At 40.9% G+C, this 25,513-nt stretch overlaps 1 protein-coding gene and 5 non-coding genes across 6 annotated transcripts; 2 read left to right on the top strand and 4 right to left on the bottom strand.

Moving 5' to 3' along the window:
- Positions 1-1,131: 1,131 nt before the first annotated feature.
- Positions 1,132-10,833, bottom strand: trim8b (tripartite motif containing 8b). Its single transcript, XM_010749442.3, has 5 exons — positions 8,699-10,833; positions 4,055-4,150; positions 3,656-3,921; positions 3,443-3,558; positions 1,132-3,320 (listed from the first exon to the last, which is right to left on the bottom strand). The coding sequence occupies exons 1-5, from the start codon at positions 9,305-9,307 to the stop codon at positions 2,611-2,613; spliced, it is 1,797 nt and encodes a 598-aa protein (XP_010747744.1). The 5' UTR covers positions 9,308-10,833; the 3' UTR covers positions 1,132-2,610.
- Positions 10,834-13,142: 2,309 nt separating this feature from the next.
- Positions 13,143-13,258, top strand: LOC113747930 (U5 spliceosomal RNA). Its single transcript, XR_003464002.1, has one exon. It is a non-coding gene; the product is annotated as a U5 spliceosomal RNA (small nuclear RNA).
- A 656-nt stretch (positions 13,259-13,914) lies between these two features.
- Positions 13,915-14,030, top strand: LOC113747931 (U5 spliceosomal RNA). Its single transcript, XR_003464003.1, has one exon. It is a non-coding gene; the product is annotated as a U5 spliceosomal RNA (small nuclear RNA).
- Positions 14,031-18,525: 4,495 nt separating this feature from the next.
- On the bottom strand, positions 18,526-18,639 carry LOC113747929 (U5 spliceosomal RNA). The gene has a single exon (XR_003464001.1). It is a non-coding gene; the product is annotated as a U5 spliceosomal RNA (small nuclear RNA).
- A 482-nt stretch (positions 18,640-19,121) lies between these two features.
- On the bottom strand, positions 19,122-19,237 carry LOC113747921 (U5 spliceosomal RNA). The gene has a single exon (XR_003463993.1). It is a non-coding gene; the product is annotated as a U5 spliceosomal RNA (small nuclear RNA).
- A 492-nt stretch (positions 19,238-19,729) lies between these two features.
- LOC113747928 (U5 spliceosomal RNA) lies at positions 19,730-19,845 on the bottom strand. The gene has a single exon (XR_003464000.1). It is a non-coding gene; the product is annotated as a U5 spliceosomal RNA (small nuclear RNA).
- Between the last annotated feature and the right edge of the window lie 5,668 nt (positions 19,846-25,513).

The raw sequence follows: 25,513 nt of genomic DNA, 5'->3' as shown, positions 1-25,513 counted from the left end.
GTAACATAAATGCATTGAAAAAAGCATTTATGTCTCACACTCATTCCAGAAAAAGGATGTGATGTCACTAGTTTCTTGACTGGTGCTGTGGTAATGTAGTAAAAATAACATACTAACACATAAGGACATTAATTAATTTTCCATTTTCTGTTAATGGTGTTCATACTAACCTTTGCTAAACGGTGCAAACTTTAATAAATGAAAGTTGAGGGATGAACAGTGTTATTATAATTCATTCTGATGGGTACAAAACCTCATGAAAAAAACAGCCAACAGTTGAGATATTTCAGTCTGGACCAGTGGTGACCAACGCCGCCATCTGGGAAGCCCAAGTAGCAACCAAGCCAATGCTGAAATGCCAAAAACTGCAGTTCCTCAAACAGCCACTTGAGGCCGGCTACAGAATGAGTCAATCTCCATAAGTCCCCGTGTTAAAATGTCCAACTTCACAGCAGAAATAAACATGTTTACAGCCTGGTACCAAAAGAGAGTTTTGGTCTCTATAGCTAATTTCCCCGTTCATGACAACTGTACTGAAGGTGATTTTTTTTTTTAACTCACCTGTTCAAATTATATTAAGACTTAAAGTTATGCATAATTTACAGACTGGACCTTTTGATTGACAGCTGGGTGCCATTACAGGTGGCTTGTTTGAGCACCCAAGTGTCATTTAGCCTGTCTCAGGTCCACTAATGATGCACATCTATCCAATTTTTGGATTAGGCACGAGGTCACAAAGCGGCTCTTTAGAAACCTGTGGGTGACGTCGCACATATGCTGTCCATTCTCTATACTGTCAGCGCTAAAAACACATCAGTTCATTCACACCAGTGTGAATCAACACTGTCCTGGTGCCTTAAAAACTCACTAGTTTACACTAAATGCGTATGAATCCGCTGCTGAGAATAGTCCCTCACTAATACAGTATTCGTCACCAGATTTGAGGATTTTCAGCACATCTTTAGTAGGAACAGGAACCAGTGGGACACTGGGAAAGAGTAGCTATTAGATAATAACTCTCATGGTTTTTACCTTTTTATGGGATTTATTGACAGTAACAAAAATATAAATTATCACCCTTTTAATCCTAAATGAACACAAGGAAACAGGATACAGATTTCACAGCAGAGACGGTTTAAATTTGTTCGTTTATTTGGAACCCTTCTCCAAATCACGTCTGTAATTTTTCCATTTCACAAAATATTTACAAAAAAAGATACTTTTATGTTGTTGTTTTTTTTCCTTTTTTTTTCTCTCTTTATGTTGACTGTCGAAACAGATCCTTTTTAGGATGATGACAATTGCTTACATCTCGCAGTCCAGTCATGTTCTTTAGAAAAAGTTCATGAAAAAAACTCCTCCCACACTTCTTTTCTTTCATACACTCAATTTAAAACTGCATACATTTTTTTTCTCCCCCCCATTGTTCTTCTTTTGAGTGCTTTAAAAAACTCTTCCTTGCATGCTTTTAGCTGCAAACAGGAAGCCAAGAGCTCGTGTGCTTATTGAGAGGAAGTGACATCTTTGCCCTGCAGGAAGTACAATTACAGCATCATCAGATCCTCCAGATGCTTGATTGGTTTGGTCTTTCCAGTCTTGCCTGTTTCTCTAAAATCAAAGAGTCTCTCTAGACAAGCATGAAACCTACAGATGTACCAAATAACACAAAGTCAGTAATTACTAAATGGAAACAGTCTTTGTTAGAAGATTTTCTGTCCTGTTGGGAAGCCTGGTAGCAGGAAGGGAGTGCGAGAGCCACATTCCCAAAACTCCAGGGTCTACCGGCCCTTTCAGATGCACCTCTAGTGTCCCTCTGTGGGTCTGTAGTCCAGGCGTAACAAGGCGTCCACAAGTGCGTTGTGGGTGTTCCATGGAAGAGCATTTTGTGTGTTCAAGCCGTACGATCCATCCCTGAACTCGGCAAAGAAAGGAAGAGGTGCCATGACGATAAAAAAATCAAGAGACACGAGGGGGACCCTCTTTAAAAAGGATGTATCAAACAAAGTGAGCTGGGCAGAGAAAAATATGATGCTAATAACGTAAGGCAAATTGACCTCAATACAACCGGAGGGGTGATTATAATAGAGAAACATGAGGCGCTAAACTGGAAAGGTCAACACTGCTCTGTATTATCTCTTTTCCCTTTAGCGTCGGTGAGAAGTCGTGAAGAGGCATGTCCTAAGTAAAAGTTCATATTCTAATCAATCCATCTCCTGCCTTATGAATAAAAAGATACACGTCATACCATCGTCTTAGACCTCTCTCTCTCTCTCTTTCTCTCTCTCGTTTCTTGTGTAAAATGCTGAGCTAAGTTGTGCCAGAGTGAGCGGCCGTTTACGTATAATACACTACATGAAACACTGAAAATAAAGAAATAAGAACATAAAAACACAAAGAGATCAACCCTGCCCCCGAATGTGTATACATCTTCTAGATCTGTGTGTGCATGTGTGTGTGTGTGTGTGTGTATATAAATTTTAATATTTGAATGTGTGTATAGTATAACTGCATTGTGTTTTTTTCCTGTTAATAAGCTGGGAAAGGTGTGCTATTTTGGTGCCTGTCTCTATATCGAAGTGTGTGTGTGTGTGTGTGTGTGTGTCTACTCTGTTAACTGGTGACATAGTGCTTTGTAGAGGGCTGTCCATACAGCCCGTAAAAATCTGCATGTCTGTGTGTCTGTGAGGCGTCTATCCAGTCCCTCACTGCCAAGCCCTGCATGGACGGACCTCCAGAGGCCAGGCCGGGAGGAGGGGGGTAGTCTTGGGCGCTGACCCAGGGGAAAGAGCCAGAGCGTGGGTACGGTGGATGGCTGCGATGGCCCGACACCGAGGGCACTCCGGAGCAGTAGCAGTTATCCATCGTACACACCAGGATCTTACGGCCGCCGTATTGAGGCAGCACGGCCTGCTGGGAGGAGTGTGAGGAGCTGCTGCCTCCAGGAGGAAAGTGCGAGGATCCGAACACGGATCCCGAGTGGTGGTTGGTCAGAGAGCCGCTTCCGCTTCCCGTCCCGCCGCTCTCGCTGATGTGAGGCGGGCCACAGGGACCGAGAGGCTGCTGATTGGTAGACTGGCCTTCTCCGGAGGCAGAGCCTGAGCCCAGGTAGGGCTGTTTGGCTAACGATGAAGAAGAAGATGAAGAAGAAGACGAGGAGGAGGAGGAGTCCTTGAAACCCGGAGCAGCGTTTTTTCCAACGTTGCTGTTTCCCTCCGGGAAGGCAGTGGAATGTTTCCGTTTCTCTGCTCCAGAGCCAGAGCTCTGACCGCTGGGATACGCAGGAACAGACTGCAGGAAGGTCGAAGGTGGGGTGAGGGGAGCTGAGAGAAGAGCGAGAGAGGGAGAAAAAGGTGAGAAATATGGGAATTAAAGTGGTAATTAAAATAATAACACTCTCCTGACAGTCTGGATTAAAACATGACAAACGTGTTTGAGATCATACCTTCCAGCGTTCTCTTCAAGCTCTTCTCTCTTTTGGAGATTTCAGAGAGGAACAGCTTAGAGTTTAGATTCCCCACTTTATAAGGAGGGAGACTGCTGCCCACACATGCCTGAGACCTGCAATAAGTGCCAAGAGACGGGTTTAAAGATAAGACGTCATGCCCGGAGCAAAAAAAAAAAAAAAAGAAGCAAACTTTGAACACTTTTCTCTCACCTGTCCGTGAGGATTTTAACAGGCTTGGTGTTTTTCATGAAGCTCAGCTCCTCTGCCTTACTGAAGGCTGTGTGAATGGAGCTCAGCAGCTTCTGGGCCTCGTGACGCTGCTCTCCAAGAACCAAAACCTGTGCAGCGTTCTCCTGGCAGAACCGAGCTTGTGCTCGGTCCAGAGCCTCCAGTGTCCGACCTAGATCCTCCTCCAGGAGCTGGTGCATCCGCTGATACTGCAGGCGCACCTCCTCTTTCAGCTCGCACACCCTGTCCTGTAGAGAAGCAAACATCAATCCACATTTTTTGAGGGAATTATACAACGCCGTGTAGACGCTCTGTAAATGTGTGTAGCTGCGTTTACGCCCCCGTAACAGAGCATAAAACAAACAAACAAAAAAAACATACCTCCACCACACACTTGTCCGAGTCGAGTTTGCAGAGCTGCTCCTCGATCTCCTGCACTCGTTCCTCCACGCGCTCCTGCTGTCTCAACAGGCTTTGCTGCGAGACGAGGAAAGAGACACAGAAAAGAGCTTGAGCTTTTGGGAAGTTGTGACCTCAGTTAGCTGCTAGCATCCCCTCCCCATGCCTGAGATATTAGAATCCGGGAGCCGGCTAATTTAGTCTCCATCCAACACACAATCCCTGTGGGGGAGGAGGGAGGGTGTGCTGTCATAGCAACCAACAGCTATTTTGTGTTTGCATTAGTGAGAGAGGACTAATGTTGGGGGAGCTGGGAGCTGGGGGCAGTGAGCGGAGATTAATACACAGGCACAGGGAGGCAGAAAAAGCTCCAGCAGCTCTCCTCTTTCTGTTCCCCCCCTTGGTGCACCTCCACTCGGTGCTTACCTTTTAAAAAGATGCACATGCATTCAGGCAGTCGAAGCTGTTCGGTGAGTTATGGCAATGTTGTGGCAACAAACAACACTTCTTATTATTTCTAGGATGATGATTGCATGTGAACAACAGCAGACCCAGACGCTGGCTGAGCAAAATGAACAGTTCTGTACGAGATCGACGATCCTTTGTGTCGCTCCCTGGAATGTCATTGACACAGATTTGCCTTCATGTTATCAATATTTAATGAGGGATATGAATAATCCTCAATCAACATTTAATGAATGAGAAGCTTGTTGATAAGATGGTGCCGATGTGACTCGGATAAACAGAACTTGGGGTTTATGGTGGAGCTTTGTGGGACTGTGTTTTACAACAGCAGTGCTTTGAGCAAAATGCTGGATATCAAGAACTGGTACTAAAACTGATCACTGATGGAGCAGTGCTGAAATATCGATAAAACCGGTAGATATGAACATCGCCTGGCTCTTCAACCAGTACTCCCGGGTCAATCCAAACCTTTCTCGTCTGTTGTTCCCGGTTGATCGAGGGCCTCCCCGTCTATCTTCAAAAACCTCCTGAAGACCTCCAGCTCTTCAGTGGACATGCTAAATCCACCCCCCCTCTACAAATGTCAAAGCGCTTATTGCTGCACTAACATGCCCTCGTTGCACTGTAACATGATTGTATCCCTTTTCTGTAAGTCGCTTTAGATAAAAGTGTCAGCTGAATGACTGAATATAAGATACATGAACAGCTGACAGACGATATTTAATGAAAACTTAATGTAATAACAGGAAACAATTGATCTTTTCATGTCATGCCTTATCAGTATCAATATTGTATCAATCCTTCATCTTTGTGTATGTGGTATGAAGTATAATTCTGCTCAATAAACAACAAAGTAGAGCTGAGTATTTAGCCATACAGCAAAGTAGCAAGACAGCTGGGCGCTATGCAAGGCTAGTGACAACCAATATTTTTTATTAAAGATTAATCTGTCAATTAATTTTTCAATTAAATGATTATTTTTTTTGTTTTTTAGTCTATAAAAATTTGAAAAAAGCCTCTCTTATAATTTCCCAGAGCTCCAAATGTTTCTTTCGACACACTAACGGTCCAAAGATATTTTCTTCTTCATCACATATGACAAACAAAAGCAGCAAATCGTCACATTTCCGCAGCGCGAGACGTTTTAATTCATTTTCATTCTCTGAACCGACGTGGTTACAAAAGAGGATTGAATCTGTAATTAATCCCACGAGTCAATAATCTGTTTGTTTTTCACATGCTGATGGTCTGTTCACATACCATCATCATCATCATCATCACGATTCAATCATTCCAACTAAACAGCAGCTGATTTTATCATTAGTGATCAGCTGCTGTAGAGCTTGGAATGAAAACCTGCATACTCTTGGGCCTCTGTGGCACATGGTTGGGAACCACTGCCCTACATATCTTGCACACACACACACACACACACACACACAGTTGGCATGGTTAGATCCAGGACTGTGACCTGGTTGTGCTGATTGATTGAGTTAGGCTCCGAGCAGAAGCCAGGGGGAAAACAGGGTCGAAGGAGCCGAAGCCTCCCAGAGAGAGAGAGAGAGAGAGAGAGAGAGAGAGAGAGAGAGGGAGGGAGAGAGGGAAGAGGGGGGTGGACAACTAAATGTATGGGATACCTTTGAGGTGGAGGGAGGGGAGACAGACAGTGGGGACAGAGGAGGGGTGAAAGAGAGGGAGGGCTGCTCTTTAGCTGTCATTTCACCGCAGTGTCTTCTCCATCAGAGCCACCAGAGCAGGACAGCAGGACCAGAGGGAAGGTCGCCCCTCGCCTGGAGTGGCTGGTAGCTGGTGTGGGTGAGGTGGATTTAGTGGGGGGCTGACGGACGTGAAGAGCAAGGGTGTGTGTGTGTGTGAGGGAGGGAGGGGGTCTACTCTGCATTCCTTGATTTCATTCAACATGGAGGATGTCTTTGTAACCACTACCGTGAGGACACGTGCTTAACAACTGATTATGGATTAGGGTTGATGTGGCTAAAATCAATGTCGTTTCTGATTTCTACATACGCGGCTCCTCCGGGAAGTCATTCAGCAACGGCTATCCTGACACATCTTGTTGACAATGGCCTCAACTATAGCATAGCTCCAAAGGATATATCTATGTACTATTTCGGTAAATATAGAACAAATAAGAATAAGACCATTTGCAGATTAAAAGATAAAACCACATAACATAACACAAAGACTTTGATTAGAGCTGCAACGATTAGTTAAAATGTGTCAATATGCTGATTCCAGCTTCTGAGATGTATTGATGGGTTAACATCAATGACTGTATAATGAACGGACAGCGTATGTTTAAAATCTAAGCAGAGACGTGGATCATCAGTGGACCTGAGGCGAGCTGAATGATGCCTTGTTGCTCAAACAAACCATTTGTAACGTCGCCAAACTGTCAATCAAAGCGGCCACGCTGTTAATTATGCATCATTTTAAAACCTTAATATAATTTGTACAGGTGAGTTATATAAAAATTCACCCTCTATAGTTATAGAAACCAAAACTGGCTGTAAACATGTTTATTTCTGCTGTGAAGTTGATCATTTAAACATGGAGGCTTATGGAGACTGACTCTTCTGTAGCCAGCCACGAGTGGCCGTTTGAGGAACTGCAGGTTTGTTGGCTTCACTTCACAGCCACAGATGTTGCTGCTTCATGCTAACACACTACACTACACTACACTACACTACACTACACTACACCACACTACACTACAGGAGGGTTTGACATCAGCATGTCAGCATGCAGCCCTACCCTGTAGTGATGACCCCATTCCTACACGTCAAACATATCTGTGCAATTATGTAGTTCATCTTCATGGTATTTATCAGCCAACATTTTTATGTAATAAGCTAATATCCGCTGATGTATCCCTGCTGCAGCCGGAGTTTATTTTTTAAATCCCACTCAACACATCTTGCTTATGATTCTTTTATTTCTATATTTAAAAGGGATCTTTATGAACAAATGTTAGTTTATTTTGATGTCTTTAAGCTAAAAAAAAAAGGAATTTATTTTCAGGAAAAAGATAAATACTGATATCTGGGTCAAAACCAGAATTAACCTGGCTCTACTTATCGCCCAGCCTCATTATGGATAATGCAGGCAAAGCTGTAAATGTGAAGGATTTTGGAAACCAGTCCCACCCTGGACGGCCCGTCCTGCGCCCCAGGCGACTGATTAACTATACATAAAGCTGAGTCATAGCATTACCAGCAGGAAATACACCCAAACAGTTGACACCTAAACAGGGTGTAGGGTGAACTATATGAGTCAGAAAGACAGTGAAGCCTTCATGGTTCTCCTAATGACTAAACTGCTCCGTCACCCCCTCCGTCACAAAAAAAAAGGAAAAGAAAACCAACCCGACCTCGTCTCGGACTGATGACAGCGGGCACCAAACCCCCAGGAAGGGAAGAGGTTAATAAAAAAAACCAAGTAGACCGCAGAATCAAGTGACAAATCACTTTAATCCCCCTTCCCCTTGTCTCCACTCCCCCACCCCCCTCCACCCTCTCTCACACAACTGGCGATCCCTGAGCTAGGATGCACCTGTGCTGGGGAGATAAGGCCCTCTGAGGGCCCCTCATTGTTCCACCCTCGACTGCATTGTTTGTCATTCCAACAGATGAGAACGGAGGCTGGAGTGGATCACAACTGAAAAATGCACAAGACTCTCACAAGGGTGCTAAAAAAAAAGCGATTGTTTCTTAACATGGGGAATTCTGGTTTTGATTGAGTGAAGTGATTGGGTAAATACGTGAACGACTGAGGGCTTTGTACCCAAAAATGTCCATTTAATCTTAATCTTATTTGATGTAATGATGACATTTAAATATGCCCTTTGTTCTGGTCATGTTTGCTTTGGTCATGAGTGTCATTATGAATGCACAAAGCTACATTTTGTACCTGAGTAGGCATTATTCTTATTCACATTTGAGAAGCTGGAACCAGTGAATTTTCTTCTCTCATTAGAATACTTGCAGATTAATCTTGTGTCAATCGTTGCAGCTCTATCTGGAATATATCTAGTTCCACGACAAACCACTGTTAAAGTCGAACTATAATCTAGTTTCTGTCACAACACCCTGAGCAGACGGTAAGAAGTGTTTAATGTATGTGTGCGGTTTGTAATCTCCTTACTCTGATGTCGTTGCGTCGCAGCTCCACGTCAGTGACCGCATGGCCGTGGCTTGGATGGCAGCGGGCGAAGCAGCAGTACTGACACACCGCCGTCTGCTCGGCCTCGCAGTGGTACAGCCTATACTCGTCGTGCTGCAGGCAGGTCCAAGCCTTCACCGCCTCGGCCTCCACCAACAGGTGCCCAAGGGCTGAGCACGGCTGCTGCAGGTGCGTCTGGACGTGGGACTGGCAACACGGGGCGTTGCAACGCAGGCAGACTTTCACTGCGGGGAGTGGTGGACCTCGGCGGCACAGGATGCACTGCAGCGCTGGCGTGGAGGCTTTCTCCACGCTCAGGGCGTTGTACTTCTCGACTATGTTGGACAGTTTGTGGTTCTTCTCCAGACTGGGCTTCTGCGTGTAAGCATGATTGCATTCAGGGCAGCGGGCCAGCGAGGAGTCTTTGGCCCAGGCCTCACTGATGCAGCCCCGGCAGAAGTTGTGCTTGCAGGGCAGCTGGATGGGATCTGAGAACACGTGCAGGCAGATGGGGCAGATGAGCTCCTCCTCAAAACAGTTCCTCCACGTCTCAGCCATGTCAGAGGCCATCATAGTGGTGCGGGCAGGCATACACTAACTAGTTTCCACTTCCAACCAGACCTCAAGGCCTCTCTGTCCTCGCAAAGAAACCTGACACTTTCACGATGAGGAGCAAAAAAAAGAAAAAAAAGAAAAAAGATAAAAACAGACCCCGACGTCGTCCTGAAAGATCAGCCTGTATATCTAAACCCTTGTGACCAAATTAGACGAGTCTCCCTGACAAGACGATGAGTATTGCTTATTGCTGCTGCAGCATGAAGGCAAATTCCAGAAAATTGACCAGAGAAGGCTTCAGGCGAGGATGACAACACCTTGGTGATTTCAACACACACAGCAGGGGCTGACGTTATACAGATTACAGTAAACGGTGCTTTCCTTTCCTCTAAATTCACACACATACAGCCGGCCTAGCTTTTTACATAGCTTCTGTGTGTTTATAGGCCCTACAGGAAGCTTAAAAAAGCCTGTCAGCCACAGGTAAACCATGAAATGCAAACAAGGCACAATAACTCACATGATCATGGAGGTGAATCAATCTCTGTATAGCACATGAAAAACCTCCTGCTCAGCCAGGCCTAACCCCCCCTCTCACTCTCTCTCTCCTTCTTTTTTTTTTATACCTTGAGAGCTTCCTCCACTTCAATGTCGGACCAATTTAGACCATGAAAAACCATGAGAAAGGACCAGCTCCAGTCCACACCCTGATTCACACACACACATACACGCACACACACACAAACCTGAATCTGTTTTTATCAGGACCTCAAGGACGCTTGAATCCCTTCTTCAAATAATCACAACGCAGCAGCGCAATGCTTTTGTCCGCTGAATCATAAATAAGTATATCCGAGCTGCCTCCACCTGCAATTTAATTATACATACAACACAAGCAGCGACGGTTTTGGCAGTAGACACAGAGGAGAAAAAAAAAGCTGTCTTACAGGTCAGATTATAAACCCCAGCTACCTCCAGAAGCCCTTTTTTTTTATTTCTAATGTGATAAATTTGATGAATAACGCCTGCTATGTGGCACAGCTCGCATATCTGTACACAAGGCCTCGGCTTTTTTTCTCCTCCTCTCCTCTCACCTAGTTTTCTATCGACAACAACAAAGGGCCTTATAATCTCATTAAACAGAAAATCATACCGGGGCCATCATTTCGTGCCTATTTTACTGCATAGTTAATCGTTTTTAATAGTCGAGTCCAGCTCCCTGCGCACAAAACAAAGGGTTTTAGGATCCGCAGGAATGTTGGCTGCTGTTGCAGAGCCTTTTGGCCCCCCCCCCCCCTTTTTCGACACATCTATCAAATATCTCCCAACATAAAGATTATTATTAAGCACATCCAGCTATGACCTCCTTTTTTTTATAACGCCACCTTTAATCACCTATTGTCGCCTTTAGCCTTTGGCTAACAACATTTTTTTTCTCCTCCTCTACTTCCTTATCTCGATTAAATAAATTACCTCAGACGTCAGCTCATTTTCTAGCATAGCTTCAGGTAAACACGCTGATTTTTTTAAATATATATATATATATAAACGACAAAAGGGACGACACAAAAAAGGGTTTTTTTTTCTTGGTTTTTTAAAAAGCAGACATATTTATGTGTTTAAACTAAAAAAAAGAAGAAGAAGAGAGAGAAATACAAAAATATATATATGCCCCTGCTAATCTTAAAGGGGACGTCGCTTTTTTTCTGTCCTTGTTAGGGGTAGCTGTCATCAGCCACTTGCAAATCCTCATTAAAAAAAAAAAAAAAAAAAAAAAAGAAGCTAGTATCCGTCGTGGAAAAGCTGAAACACACACAAGAGCTGCTTTTCTTTTCCCCCAGTTAACACACACACACAAAAGTCCCGTCTTTATATAAAATATATATATAAAGAAAGAAATCACGCCATTTTTGTGTCGTTATTGTAGGTCCAAAAGGAAGCGACGTGGTTCTTTTTTCTCGGGGTCTTATCTGCTCGCTGTGTCCGGTGTTGTGAGTCAGTCGGCGGCTCCGTGTTCATAAAATCCAACACGGTTGTGAATAATAATGGTGTTTTCTATTTATATATAAAAAAACCTTCCTCCTGCTCTCTTCCTCTCCTCTTTCTTTCTCTGTCTCTATCGGTCAGGCTTTTACAGAGAGGAGGAATGCAGGCGAGCTGGACTAGTCTCCAAAGCCTGGGTCAAGGTAACCAGAGTAACGGCTGACTTCCGGTGGCGCTTTTCAAAATAAAACACGGATGAAAAGAGCAAAAACTGGATATAGATAGATAGATAGATAGATAGATAGATAGATAGATAGATAGATAGATAGATAGATAGATAGATAGATAGATACTTTATTGAGCCCAAGGGAAATTCAAGCATCCAGTAGCGAAGTACCAAGCATGGTAGAATATCATATGGCAATAGTAATGACAATAATTAATGATAATAATAAATGGGGGAATAAGTATACTTTATTACAATAATTAAGAAATAAAAAAAATAAAAATAGTAATACAGTAAGGAAAACCTCTCCTTTAATGTTTAACTGTTAGATATCCTAGGTCCTACATAATCGATATAGATAGATAGATAGATAGGTGTACATATTTAAATACTTTGCAAATGTTTAATTTCTCTGCAGATCTATCTCAGGTTAATTCTATCTATCTATCTATCTATCTATCTATCTATCTATCTATCTATCTATCTATCTATCTATCTATCTATCTATCTATCTATCTGTCATTTCTCGATTATGTAGGACCTAGAATATCTAACATATTTTAATAGGTGCTTCCCAGACCAAGGAACAGTTAAATGTTAAAGGAGAGGTTTTGCTGTCTGTATTACTATTTTTATTTTATTTTTTAACTATTGTAATAATGTATACTTATTTCCCCATTTACATTATTATTATTATTAATTGTTGTCATTACTATTGCCACGTGATATTCTACAATGCTTGTGACTGTGCTGTGCTGAACGTTCAATCAAAAATGTACAGTAGTAACTGGATGTCACCTATTAATTATACTCTAGTACTTTTTGTAAATATGTACACTTGTGTTTCCCTCCTTGGTTTCTATTTTTCACTGCTGTAATTAGGGAATTTCCCCGTTGTGGGATCAATAAAGTATTATCTTATCTTATCTTATCTTATCTTATCTTATCTTATCTTATCTTATCTTAAGTTTCTGAAGAACCATTGGTGGTCCTACCTCTGCCGCCTCCTAGCTAATCTAAAAAAAAGAAAAGGCAAAGTCGTTGATCGTGAGTGATATGTACATGTAATAACACAGGCTGTAAACATGTTTATTTCTGCTTTGAAGTTGGACATTTTAACATGGGCGCTTATGGAGACTGACTCACTTCTGTAGCCAGCCTCAAGTGGTCATTTGAGGAACTGCATTTATGCATTGGCTTCACTTCATAGCGTTGAAGAGGTTGCTGCTTGATCTTTTGACTCTAATGGGAGTAGTCAGCGTGAGCACAGATTCAGACTTCAGTAAGTCACTGCAGTATCATCACTCTGTATCACTAAAGATGACCTAAAACAGCAACACTAAATAACTCTCTGTAACGCCTTTGGTACAACTCAGTCTGTTTTTATTCATTCACGCGATATTCACAACGAGATTTGGAGAGCGCGAGCGAGGAGGCCACGCCCACTCACCAGACCAAGTGTAAAACGTTTCTTCGTCTTCTTCTGTTACATAAAATCTTTGCCTTTCAAGGTTCTCAGTTAAGCAGTGTAAAGTTTACATCCATCATCAGTGCTGTGTGACTTTGTTCTGTTTTACTTAGTGGGCGCAACATTAATGACACCATAAGTGAAGTGCATGTCCCCGTTAAAGTGATCATCCTCTCGGCGTTTGAGACATTAGATTACTCTGACTTCTCTTCAGATCGTATAAATCTTTCGCCTTTTACTAAAGATTTCCGTGGAGAGGATCAATAAGAGTTTTACTCAATTTTTTGATGCCCTGCTTCAATGTGGGGCTTCCTGATTTGTTGAAGAAAGAAATAATATTGATGTTCCGAGTCTTTCTGTGTTTCTTGTGGGGTGTAATAAATTTGCGTATGCTGGTAAGTGCCTATTACTGTAGTGTTACTGTTTTGACTAAATAATGATGTGTTTAATTCAATAACGTGAGTTGTATAACCTCACATACATATCAGAAATCCTCAATAATATGCTCATGATGGGTGATTTGTTCTCACTAAATGGCACCTTGACTAATTATCTGGATATTTTTTGTATTACATTTCTTTCTCTCTTAATAACCCATATATTTTTTTCTCTAACTACATTTATGTTCTGAATTAAAAAAATAACAGTACTGTATTATAACGTGTTAGCATTGGTACCTTATTTTTTTTATACATGTCTAACATTGCATTCAAACTTTTCAGCAGAGATCGCTGGTTAATAGGCCACGCCCACGTAGTGTATAAAGCGTTTCTTCTTCTTTTATGTTATATTAAATGTTTGTCTAAGTGTCCAAGTTTCTCAGTTCTGCAGTGTAAAGTTTACATCCATCATTAGTGCTGTGTGAGTTTGTTCTGTTTTATTTAGTGGGATCAACATTAATGACACCATAAGTGAAGTACATGTCCCCGTTAAAGTGATCATCCTCTCAGTGTTTGAGACATCAGATTACTCTGACTTCTCTTCAGATCGTATAAATCTTTCGCCTTTTACTAAAGATTTCCGTGGAGAGGATCAATAAGAGTTTTACTCAATTTTTTGATGCCCTTCTTCAATGTGGGGCTTCCTGATTTGTTGAAGAAAATGTAATGGTGTTATACGAGTTTTCAAACAACTTCGGAATTGTGCACTAAATTTATTTGTGCTGTTACATATCATCAAAGTGTTGTATGTAAGAACTGTTCTGTTTTCCTCATGAAAAGTTGACTTCTTAGAAATTTGTGGTTCTCTCAGGACAACATTGCTAAACATATCGTGATCTCATAAATTATGATGCGTTGCTGTATATTAATATTATATAAAGTAGTTAAAATCAGTTCAACCTTCAACATCTGCAGCAGAAAAACACAAAGCATGTATCATCATCATCATGACATATAGATCCAAGCATGCTGTATAAACCGTATATAGACATGTAAATATGCATATACTGCACATAAGCATCTACTTCCTGTATATAAAGTTTAATTATTCAGTATTTATTCTAGCACTCTTTACATATTTACATAAACAGTTTTGATTTGTATATAGACATTATATGTTGTTACTTTATATAACAGGTTTTTCACATTATAGTTAAATATTTAACTGCATGTTTGTTTCTATCTTTTATAAATTTGTTCTTGGAGCTCACTTGCATGTGTACACATAATAAAGCTGATTCTGATTCTGATTATAACTCGACATTACCCAACCAGGGGTGGGACTCACAATAAATTACAATTACAGTTTTTTGTTTTGTTTTTGTTTTTTTGTTTTGTTTTTTTGCATATGATGATGATGTGTAGAATATCAGCAGACTTTAACACCAAGTGTTGAGATCAAGAGTACTTGACTATTAGTTAGCACACAGGCACAAAAGTGTAAATAGATTGCAAGTTTGCACTTTTAGGTTGTAGTAGGTGACCACAAATGTAAACCAAACTTACAGAGAAAGACTGAGTCATTGTCAGATCCATGATCACTATGTTTTGTAAGGAGATTCTAAAACTGTTTTCTCTGCAGGGAAACCGTATTGAACTATGTGATGAAGACAGTCCTATTTAGGGTACTGAAGTGGTTTATGTGACCATTGTGAGACTGAGAAGTATGTTTTAGAAAAGCATGATTATTGAAAAAAAAAAAAGAGAGAGAGAGTATGTGTGGGCTTATTAATGAAAACATATGAATGAATATTGTGAGAGCATAACTGATAGACCATCCCTGACTTATTGATTTCAACAAAGACCCTGCTGTCTGGGCTCCTGGACTTCTGTATATCCTTACTGTCTGTGAAAGAAAAAACATTGCTGAAGTGGACTGACTACAAACCACCAACACTGGCTGGATGGCACAAAGTTGTTTTTGATATAATACCTATGGACTGACTGACCTACGGCTGAATTTCTCGTTCAAATTATATTAAGGCTGCTTTGATTGAGAGGTAGGTGCCCTTACGGGTAGCTTGTCTGAGCACGATCCACGTCTTTGCCAGAAGGCCAAGATGGGAGCAGCCAGAGCTACCAACATCTCTTTAGAAACCTGTGGGTGATGTCACAGACACAAAGTCCATGGGGCCACTGCATATATATATATATATATATATATATACACAATAACTAATTCAGCTTAAAACATTTATGCATGAAACCTACAACATCATGCTTTATTTTGAAGCTGCATCGCAGAGCTTCCTGTATGATTCAGGCTGTCTCTGGCTGGCCTGACGCAGTTTCTCGACAACATCAGCCGCCCCCTCCTCCCTCCCTCCCTCTCTTACCTCCCCTCCCTCCTTCCGGATCAATGCTACGGCGGTCACGTGACCTGTCACACAACTGATGTGTGTCACGTTTTAACCGGGAGGAGCTGGGGGACGAACCGGGGAGGAAGGGCAGGAAATCATACTTAAAAGGGCTTACTGCATTTGTTAATGGCCTGGACGTTCATGATGTTCCTCTGGGGCAACACACTGCATATCTGTGTGTGAACATAAGTGTGTGTGTGTGTGTGTGTGTGTGTGTGCGCGCGTGTGTGTGCATGTTGGTGTTGGTGTTGCAGGAAAATATGACTGTAATATTCCTGTACTATTCCCTTTAGAGACTAAAGGTACAGTCCGCAATGCTTGTAAGATTTAAAACTAGATTTAAACCAGCAGGAATTGAGTCTCTATGGTGGCAACATTTTCATTAAAATTTAAAAAAAAAAAAAAGTAATATCATGAAATACGTTTAGAACAAGATTTCATTTCATAATCACAGTGTGTGTAAGTATCCAGAGCCCTTTACTTAAGCTGAAGATCTGATTACTTCTTCCACTGCTGAAAAGTCCTCCAGAGCAGGAAATATTTTACTTAATGAGCGTCATTCATGTGAAATCGATGGTTAATTTGCAGATAAAGATTTATATGATTGTAATTAATAATTATATAAACTATGAAAGGGGCCACTCTGTATGAGTCCCTTTACTTTTCACATTTTAACTACAGTGACTGATAATACTACTACTGAAAATAGGGCTGATTTTCTCACAGCACAGCAATGCTACCGCATATTACACATATATAACACAAAGCACAATGTAGATTAAACTATATATATAAAGATGAACAAAATTAATAATACTTAAACTTTAGTAAGGTTTTGAATCTTAAGTAAATAATCTGAATACTTCTTCCACCACTAAAGAGTATGGCGTGGTGGAAAGTAACTAAATACATTTACTCAAATACTGAACCACAACTTGAGGTAGCTACTTGTACCTTACTTACTTTACTTTAGACATAAAGATTTTACATGCATGTATGATCATCTTAGAAAATGTGAAGGATTGTTATCATATTACCCAAATGTAAAACTGTAGGGCTGTGACTTAGTCGGTTGATCTAATATTATTTTATAGATTCATCAAATAATCAATTAGTCTATAAAATGTCAGAGAAGCGTCCGCAAATGTCAATTTCAGATAAAAATGGTATAAAACAGAGAAACACATTGGAGATGATGGCACCCAAGTGTTTTAAAAATGTCATGATAAAATCTGATTGTCAAAATAACTGTAAATCACAACAAACTCTGCTGTAAGGCTGTATGATACATACTTGTGATACTTTAAGTACATTTTATAATTATACATTTGTACCTTTTTGTCAAATTTTAGCTAAAACAAGAACAATAATTTAATTAAATTAAATTTAGTACCAGGATTTAGTATTTCCACCATTGGAAATAATTTTTCTGTCAATATTCAAGCCATCACTACGGTTGGAAAACAATGACCATAAGGGGTGCAACATTAACATAATTTACATAAAAGTTATATATAAAATCCTAATCCTAATCAAAATATGTATATATGATTCTGAAATGGGTTATTCTGCATAATGAGTAATTTTACTTTTGGTGCTTTAGTTGCTCTTGATGGTTGTTCTTGACAGTATACAAGGTGGATAATAAAATACTCATAAATAAAAATGAAACAGAAACAAATCTAAGACATACCAGAAATAGAGGGAGAAAAAAATAACTAAAATTAAAATAAAGTTCTATACAGTGTATATAAGTATAAAGTACAGATATGTATGGATCATTTCACAGTACACACATTGTGTAGCATTATTCTAAGATGCACACATGTTGATATATATGTATATGCATACACATACACACATAGTAAATAAATATAATCACATGGCGTAGTGTAAATGTTAAATATTATATTTAAATATTAAACAACAAAATAATTTTTCATATGAACAATATGTAACTTTTTATACAACACTGACATCTAGTGGTTAAGGATGAATACTGCAGTACAAAATCAAAACACTGGAGTTAATAGACCGAGAAGAGGAAGGACGTTAGACAGAGCCGGCTGCAGTTTTGTTGTAGTATTTCAGTTTATCATGTTTCTTTAACTTTTAATGGCATGACATGGACATCGCATGATTTAATACAGTAAACATTTTTACACATTGTTCCTTTAGGTCAAGCTGGTGTTCAGGTGATATAAAAACAGATAGAAACATAGAAAGTGACTGTAGAAATAAAACTATATTATATACAAACAAAAAAGTATATAAAAAAAATACAAACTTCAACTTCATTTATTTATTTATCTAGCACCTTTCATACAGAAGTGCAGCCCAAAGTGCTTCACAGAGCAGAGTAGAAACAGAAATAGACAACAACTAACAGCTCTTAAGGTAAAAGAGCAGTTGCATGAAAAACTAGAGATTAGAAGAAGAGTAAAAATCATAAAACTACAACAACGAAACAAATAAGGAGAAAAATTAAGACCTATAGGGTAAAAGGCATAATTCAAGAACAGTTGCAGTAAGAGTATATAAGACCTGTACAGTGAATAAGCACCAGAGATGAAAGTAATGGAGTGATCAGGACATAACTCAGCAGTGAGTTGAGGCAACTTAGGTAAAAGGTATGGCTTAAGTTATTTTTTTTTTGCTCTGATCCATAGGCAGGCTGGTCCAGAGATGAGGGCAGCAATAGTTACAAAAACACAAACGTACTTAACAACACTACACTCGAGGTCCTTGAAACTAATTATTTTTCAACATGTATAGGAAGCCCCACTTACGCAGGGCATCAAAAAATTGAGTTAAACTCTTGTTGTTCCACTCCACGGAAATCTTTAGTAAAAGGCGAAAGATTTATACGATCTGAAGTGAAACAAGAGTGATCTGACTTCAGAGCGGCAGACGGAGGGAGGTGACTGTCGGCGACACAACTTTAGGTGACGGTTCACTGTGAGACGTGTTTAAACGACAACCCAACACACGTGCCGTGTAAAAAGATACACGTAAATAAGTCGATATTTACTTTTTATTTATATAAAAACAAACAGACGTTTGATAAAAAGTTTGTTTAGCATCAGTTAGCCGTTCAGTCTGTGGCGCAAAGCATGATGGGATTGCATTTCCGGGTTAGCGCGAGTTAAATCTTTAAATCGCTGCTTTTATTATTTTTGTGAATTTAAAACAATTTTATCACCCGTAAAACAAACAGTTCACGGTTAAACGTCTTGTTATATGATGTGTTAGTGTTCGAACATAAATTTAAATATCTCCTATTAACGTTTGAGAGAGACACACCTCCTCTGGTGTCGTCATATTAGACTACTGAAAGTAACTTAAAATATATATATTTTTAACAAATCAGAAAAGCCCCACATTGAAGCAGAGCGTCAAAAAATTGAGTAAAACTCTTATTGATCCTCTCCACGGAAATCTTTAGTAAAAGGCGAAAGATTTATACGATCTGAAGAGAAATCAGAGTAATCTGATGTCTCAAACACTGAGAGGATGATCCCTTTAACAGGGACACACACTTCACTTATGGTGTCCATTCATGTTGATCCCACTAAGACAAACGGAACAAAGTCACACACACTGATGATGGATGTAAACTTTACACAGCAGAACTGAGAAACTTGATTTACACTTCCTGTCTGCTGAGTGGGTGTGGCCTCCTCACCCACAATCTCCAAAACTCTGCTGAAAGGTTTGAATGCAATGTTATGAAAGTTGTATATATACATATATAAATAAGAAAATTACCAATGCTAATATTTTACAATACAGAGTATTAATGTAAATGGGCATTTAAAAGATCAGTTATTAATAGAGAAATAAATGTAAAATGTAAATAAGATAATTAAGCATTTAGTTCTATTAATGATTTTTTACATTGCTTACACTATGGTTAACTCAGAAGAGCTAAACACAAAGCAGTCTTAAAAGTTAAACCATTTTCTTTTTAACAAATCAGGAAGCCCCACATTGAAGCAGGGCATCAAAAAATTGAGTAAAACTCTTATTGATCCTCTCCACGGAAATCTTTAGTAAAAGGCGAAAGATTTATACGATCTGAAGAGAAATCAGAGTAATCTGATGTCTCAAACACTGAGAGGATGATCACTTTAACGGGGACATGTACTTTACTGCTGGTGTCCATTCATGTTGATCCCACTAAGTAAAACAGAACAAAGTCACACAGCACTGATGATGGATGTAAACTTTACACAGCAGAACTGAGAAACTCTAAATGTAAAGTTTGATCTGTGTCCACCACAGACAGTGTAAAGAAAATACGTTTTAACGTTGTTGCCCACCGCAAGGCATGCTGGGAGTGGTGGGAAAGTACCAAGGTGACGTTTAATTTAAATTATTTATTTAACGTTTTACTTTAACATTACACATTTCATCCCAGTGCAACTGACAACCTTAGGGAGCCCCAAAGCTAAATAAATAAACAAATAAATATCTATATTCGTGTTCGTTTAAAATAAAAGATTAGTGCAACGGCCGTTGAGGGACGAACAACGCCTCCCTGTGGTAACGTGTGTGTGTTACAGTTAGGACCAAGGTACTTTTTATTATTCTGTTTTCTGGGCATAATGGACACAAGCCAGAAACGAGCCGTTTTTTAGTTTTTCCAATCACCAAAAACTAAATTTCCACTCCATGTTTCGTTTTAGTGGTGGACGGAGGATTTTTTTTTCTTTATAAGTTCATGAAAATGTCCGGTAAAAATAAACCAGTTAACACCATGAAAAATTCTATCTTTTTTCTATTTATCTAAAGCAATAGCCTCATGGAAAGGTAATAATTGTCAGGGCAGAATTAGTTTTTCACCGAAACTGCTCCTTAGTGGAACCTTTTCACTCTCCTTCACACCCTGAGAGGACGCTGCTGCTTGTGCTGCTTTTTGGAGACATGACGAGGCTGGAGGGAACTGTGGCGTTCAATCAGCAATACTACAATTTTATCATTTTATCAACTGAAGCATATATATGATCACGTTCTATACAACATTATCAGGTGGTGCAGGTGTTGTAAAGTCTGACAGCAGCAGGGATGAAGGACCTGTGGGACCTCTCCTTCTTACAGCGTGGGTGTAACAGTCTGCTGCTGAAGGAGCTGCTCAGGGACCCCACAGTGTCGTGTAGGGGGTGAGAGGTGTTGTCCATGATGGATGTCAGCTTAGCTAACATCCTCCTCTCACCCACTTCCTCTATGGAGTTCAGAGGACAGTCCAGGACAGAGCTCTCTCTCCTAATCAGTCTGTTGGGTCTGCTCCTGTCCCTGTCCGTGCTGCCCCCTCTCCAGCAGACCACAGCATAAAAGATGGCTGAGGCCACCACAGAGCCATAGAAAGTCCTGAGGAGAGCCCTGCACACTCCGAACGACCTCAGCCCCCTTAGCAGATGGAACCGATATTACTGAACCGGATCTTCTAAATATGTTGGTATTACACTCTTCAAAGATACAGTGCTTTATTAATGAGGAAATTTGCTTTGATAATAGAAAACTATATAAATTGTTTTATATCCCCAAATTTCTAGAATGGATCCCTTAGGGAGCTGAGGCTTTGAGTGATAACTTACTGTAGGTCTATCTATGCTATGAGGACCCCCCACAGTGGTCACGTCAAATTGTTTTTTACATAATCATGTTTCAAAATGTCTTCTGGAAAATAATAAAGAATACACCAACCCAATTTAGTAAAACTACTTATCATGTACCACTTTCAGATGCAAAATGTAGGATATACAATGAAAATTTCTGTTGTGTTATAATGAAATATACAGTAATGTGTTACTATCGTGAAACTCTCTTGGGAAACATGATAAACAACCTTCAATGGACAAGGAGAATAGTATTTTTTTGTTGTTTTACTTTTGGGCTTTTGTTTGTTTTTGTGTGTGTTTTGTTTTTTTTATAGGAACCCAGGGGACCCACCGGGCCACAACCTTACCCCGGGGTTTCGGTAGTTGTTGGGATAGCCGCAGGGGTGGGGGGTGTTTTTTTTTTTTTTTTGTTTTGTTGTTCAGTTTACCCTATATGGCTTGGTGAGAAACCAGACACCCCGGGGAAAACCTTATACCCCAGGCTATATCCCACCCTGCGATGGTGTTTGCAAGGGTTATGATTTTGGATTAGGAGTGTTGCACAGGAGGTAGGCAACAGTTCGTGCTTGCACGTCGTTGATCTTTCCATAAAGACGAGCTTTCTGGTATTGTTCAAAATCCAGGCCACCCTGTTCCATCAAGACCGTGTGTGTCTGTCATGATTTCTCCGCTTTTTGCTGGTTCCCCTGTCTCAACAGCACTGTTGGTGGTCTGTGATACTTTTTCAACAGATTGGCCTTTCTGCTCCTCCCACGAAGTGCCCTCCTGTTTTAAAGACCCTCCTCACTGCTTGTACCAAGTGCACCCACCGTTTTGGAGTGGTCCTTCATATCTGATTGACAGCTACTGTCATTCAGAAGCTTTCTGTTGCTTTCATCATTTTTGTGGACCTCTTCGTGTGTTCAGAGTCACACTTGTCAGAAGATGCACTTTACTTTCTTCTTCTTCTTTTGATATTGCAGCCTGTCTTGTGGGGTATTGCTGGGCTGGGGGAGCAATGTGGTGCTTATGTCCATCAACAATCAAATCTAACTCCTGGTTTCCTTCAGGAATCACAAGGCTAACGTGGATCCTCTGTCGCCAGAGCGTACATAGTTCTGGTAAGGGTCCTGTGTGCACCACCGGTGCTCTGTTTCCGTGATCTTCTTAAAGTTCAGGCTTGTTTGGGAAACAGCCTGTTGTGTTGTTTCAGGAGCCACCACACACTTCTCAGCGTGAAGCGGGGAAAGTCAATCTCAAATCGATCTCCAGGGAAGAATTGTCTGCACTTGTCAGGAGGACATGATCGTCCATGTCGATTCTCGAGTGCCTGTTGTTGTGCACTGATGGTTACGGGCAGAATATTAGACTTCTCTTCCTCCCACTGGAGGGTCTCAGCTTTGTGTTGAACTCTTCTTCTGGCCTTTACCAGTGAAGCCCCAGTTTTTCCCACCTAGAGCTTTCTTCAGACTGATTGGCTACACTGTTCGTTAAAGTAGTCTGTGCAGGTTCATCCTGAGGATCTGTGTTCTTCTTTTGATGTTGCTCATCAATTTGATTTCTCCTCCCCCACTGGATAGTTTTCCTTCTCTTGTTCCTCCTCTGCCTGGGTCAGAGCAGCCACCAGTCCGGAGTTTTCGGCTCTCAGATGGACAGTGATGTTTCAATTTCACGTCTGATGGCTTTTTTCTTTTACCAACAGCTTCCTCAAGCTTGGAGACCTTGCAGAGAACCTCCTTTGCTGAGGTCTCTGGATGTTTGGATATCTCAAGCTGAATGTACTCGACCCTGGATCTGATATTTTGAATTCTTCTTGACTTGCCAAGTCTCTGAGTTTGGAGCATTTTGTAGAGCAAGTTGCTCCACCTCTTATCAGCACTAGCACTTTTGCGTGCATCACTTTCTAGTTTGTGATCTCCGTCACTTTTGTCTTCCATTGAAGTCGATCTCAGGGACTGCTATCATCTTTACCCCGGTCCTATCTGAGAGAAAAAGCCTCAGCTGGATGGTGGCTTCCTGATATTTGGAGCCTGCTGTAGAGTATTGCTGGCTGGGGGACATGTGTGATGATGTCAGCATAATCACATCTACGCTGATTCTTACTGGATCACAGCTAACTGTGATCCTGTGCGGCCAGAGCGGACATATAACAGTTCTGTAGTGTCCGGTTGGTGAGGCCGCGGGTGCGTTGATCGTGATCTTCTTGATGTTCAAGGCTTTTGCAGCCTGTTGTGTTTTTCAGAGGCCACCACCACACACCTCTCAGCTGTAAGTGGGGGAAAGTCAATCTCAAAATCGATATCAGGGAATGAATTGTGGTCTTTTGTTTTGGTGAGATTTCATGCCAAGATTTTTCTTTAGGGGCATGAGGATGTTTGTGTACTTTTTTAGAACCACAGTGTTCTTGGGGGCGGGCAGTCTACCCCGTGAAATTTTTCTTGGACTGTGATGTTATAAGAAGGCTGTGGTATTTTGAAGACTACTGAGTATGGGAACATCAACCTCATTATTCTTATACTTGCATTCTTTTTGGAGCATGCATGCACGTGCAGTCCCCATGGGTTTTACACCGTGGCGGGTGGGACCGTTGGAATCAAGGTATTGTTTTTCTAGCTGCCTTTAAAAGGGAGAGATGGGGGAAGCCCCACCAGTCCATTAACAAAATAACATTTTCGGGATCCATTAAGCATTAGCACATTCCCGAAAATACTTTTTTCCTTCAGCAGGAATCCCCACAATCCTGTTGCGGATTTGGGGGTCACATCCATCTGTGGTTTGTCAGGAGACCACAGCCGACAGGTGATTCTTTGGGATCACAGCAACTTGTGGTTATCTTTGGGGGCACAGCCATTGTGCTTTTGTCAGAGACCACAGCCACAAAGGTATTCTTTATGGGAATCACAGCAACTTAGTGGTACCTCTCTCGGGGTCACATCGATGGTGTGGTGTTTTTCAGGGGCAACAGCTACTTGTTTATGTCGCCGCAGAGTGCACATGTAACTGTGACTCATGTGACAGAGTGGAGAGTTACCCTGGGGGCTTTTTCAGAGTACTGGTTCTGGTTCCACAGACTTTATCACTTTTTAGGCTTTGCGCCAATGTCAAACACGGGTCAAGTCGCAGACTTTTCTGCAGCAAGACAGACAGGAGGCTTTTTAATAAAAGACATCGCCTCTAACCCTCTGTTGTTGGTAATTCCGCGTATTCCTTGCCTTTCCTTGCTTTGGTTTGGTGGCTATTTCCACCTTGTCTCCATTTTGTGAAAGGTGCAGATTGTCCCGGTTCAGATGTACTTTATTGACTCTGTGTACTTTTTGAACCGAACTGGACTCTGTTTGACTGTTGTCCGAAACTGGGTCTGGATCCTGTTGGACCTGTACTGCCTATAATATACTCTGTCCGGTGCCTTGAAGTGAAAGTGGATGCATGTTGTGCTTTGATTGTGTTTCGAGAATATTTAAAACCCTTATAATTTGGCATAATCAGGATATACGTCCATATAAGGCGATGGCACCTTTGATCAACAACCATCAAAACAGGTGTATTGTTCAAAGTTGTTTGGATTTAATTTAAATGCAACATTTGCGGTTCAGAAAAAATGGCGTTCGTAGGCACAGAGAGCTTTCATGGATTCAAAGACTACATACACAACAAACAACAACAAAAAAAGTGACATTTCTATTCAGCCTTCAGCCAAGTCATACAATCAATATTCCTAACCGTTACGGTTAGGGTTAGGGGGGCAATTTTTCAATCTATGAATGATTTATTTATTTAATTTTTCTGTTTGGGGATCACTGATAGGAAATCTCACTTGCTTTATTTATATCTGAAACCAAGGTAATACGAAAACAGGCGACACAGAGTATAAAAGATTTAACAACCCACAAATAAAAACTGTTAACAAGAGGTGGAGGCGACAAAGGAAACGATGTGGATGTGGATAAAGTGGAGATAACGGTGATGGTCCAAACGGAGACATGACGAGGCGGAGGGACCTGTGGCTGTCAATCATCAAACTATACAGTACTCAAATCAACTGAAACAGGAAACAGGCGACGTGGTCTGACAGTGGAACAGTCCAATCTTTGCTTTCAAACAACATTACAAATGGGTGAACACGGCACACATTCTTTGCATTTGGCTTTGTCACGTGTCATCACTG

The sequence above is a fragment of the Larimichthys crocea genome, chromosome XVI (genome assembly GCF_000972845.2).
Source record: "Larimichthys crocea isolate SSNF chromosome XVI, L_crocea_2.0, whole genome shotgun sequence".
Classification (NCBI taxonomy): domain Eukaryota; kingdom Metazoa; phylum Chordata; class Actinopteri; family Sciaenidae; genus Larimichthys; species Larimichthys crocea.
This window is presented reverse-complemented; position numbering and strand designations above follow the sequence as displayed.

Bases quoted from the DNA above. Each gene is read 5' to 3' on its own strand.
- trim8b (XM_010749442.3), bottom strand. From the start codon at position 9,307: ATGCCTGCCCGCACCACTATGATGGCCTCTGACATGGCTGAGACGTGG. The intron at 4,151-8,698 runs GTAAGGAGATTA...CTCGTCTCGCAG, and splicing joins TGCGACGCAACGACATCAGA to CAAAGCCTGTTGAGACAGCA. The intron at 3,922-4,054 runs GTATGTTTTTTT...GCTTCTCTACAG, and splicing joins CGGACAAGTGTGTGGTGGAG to GACAGGGTGTGCGAGCTGAA.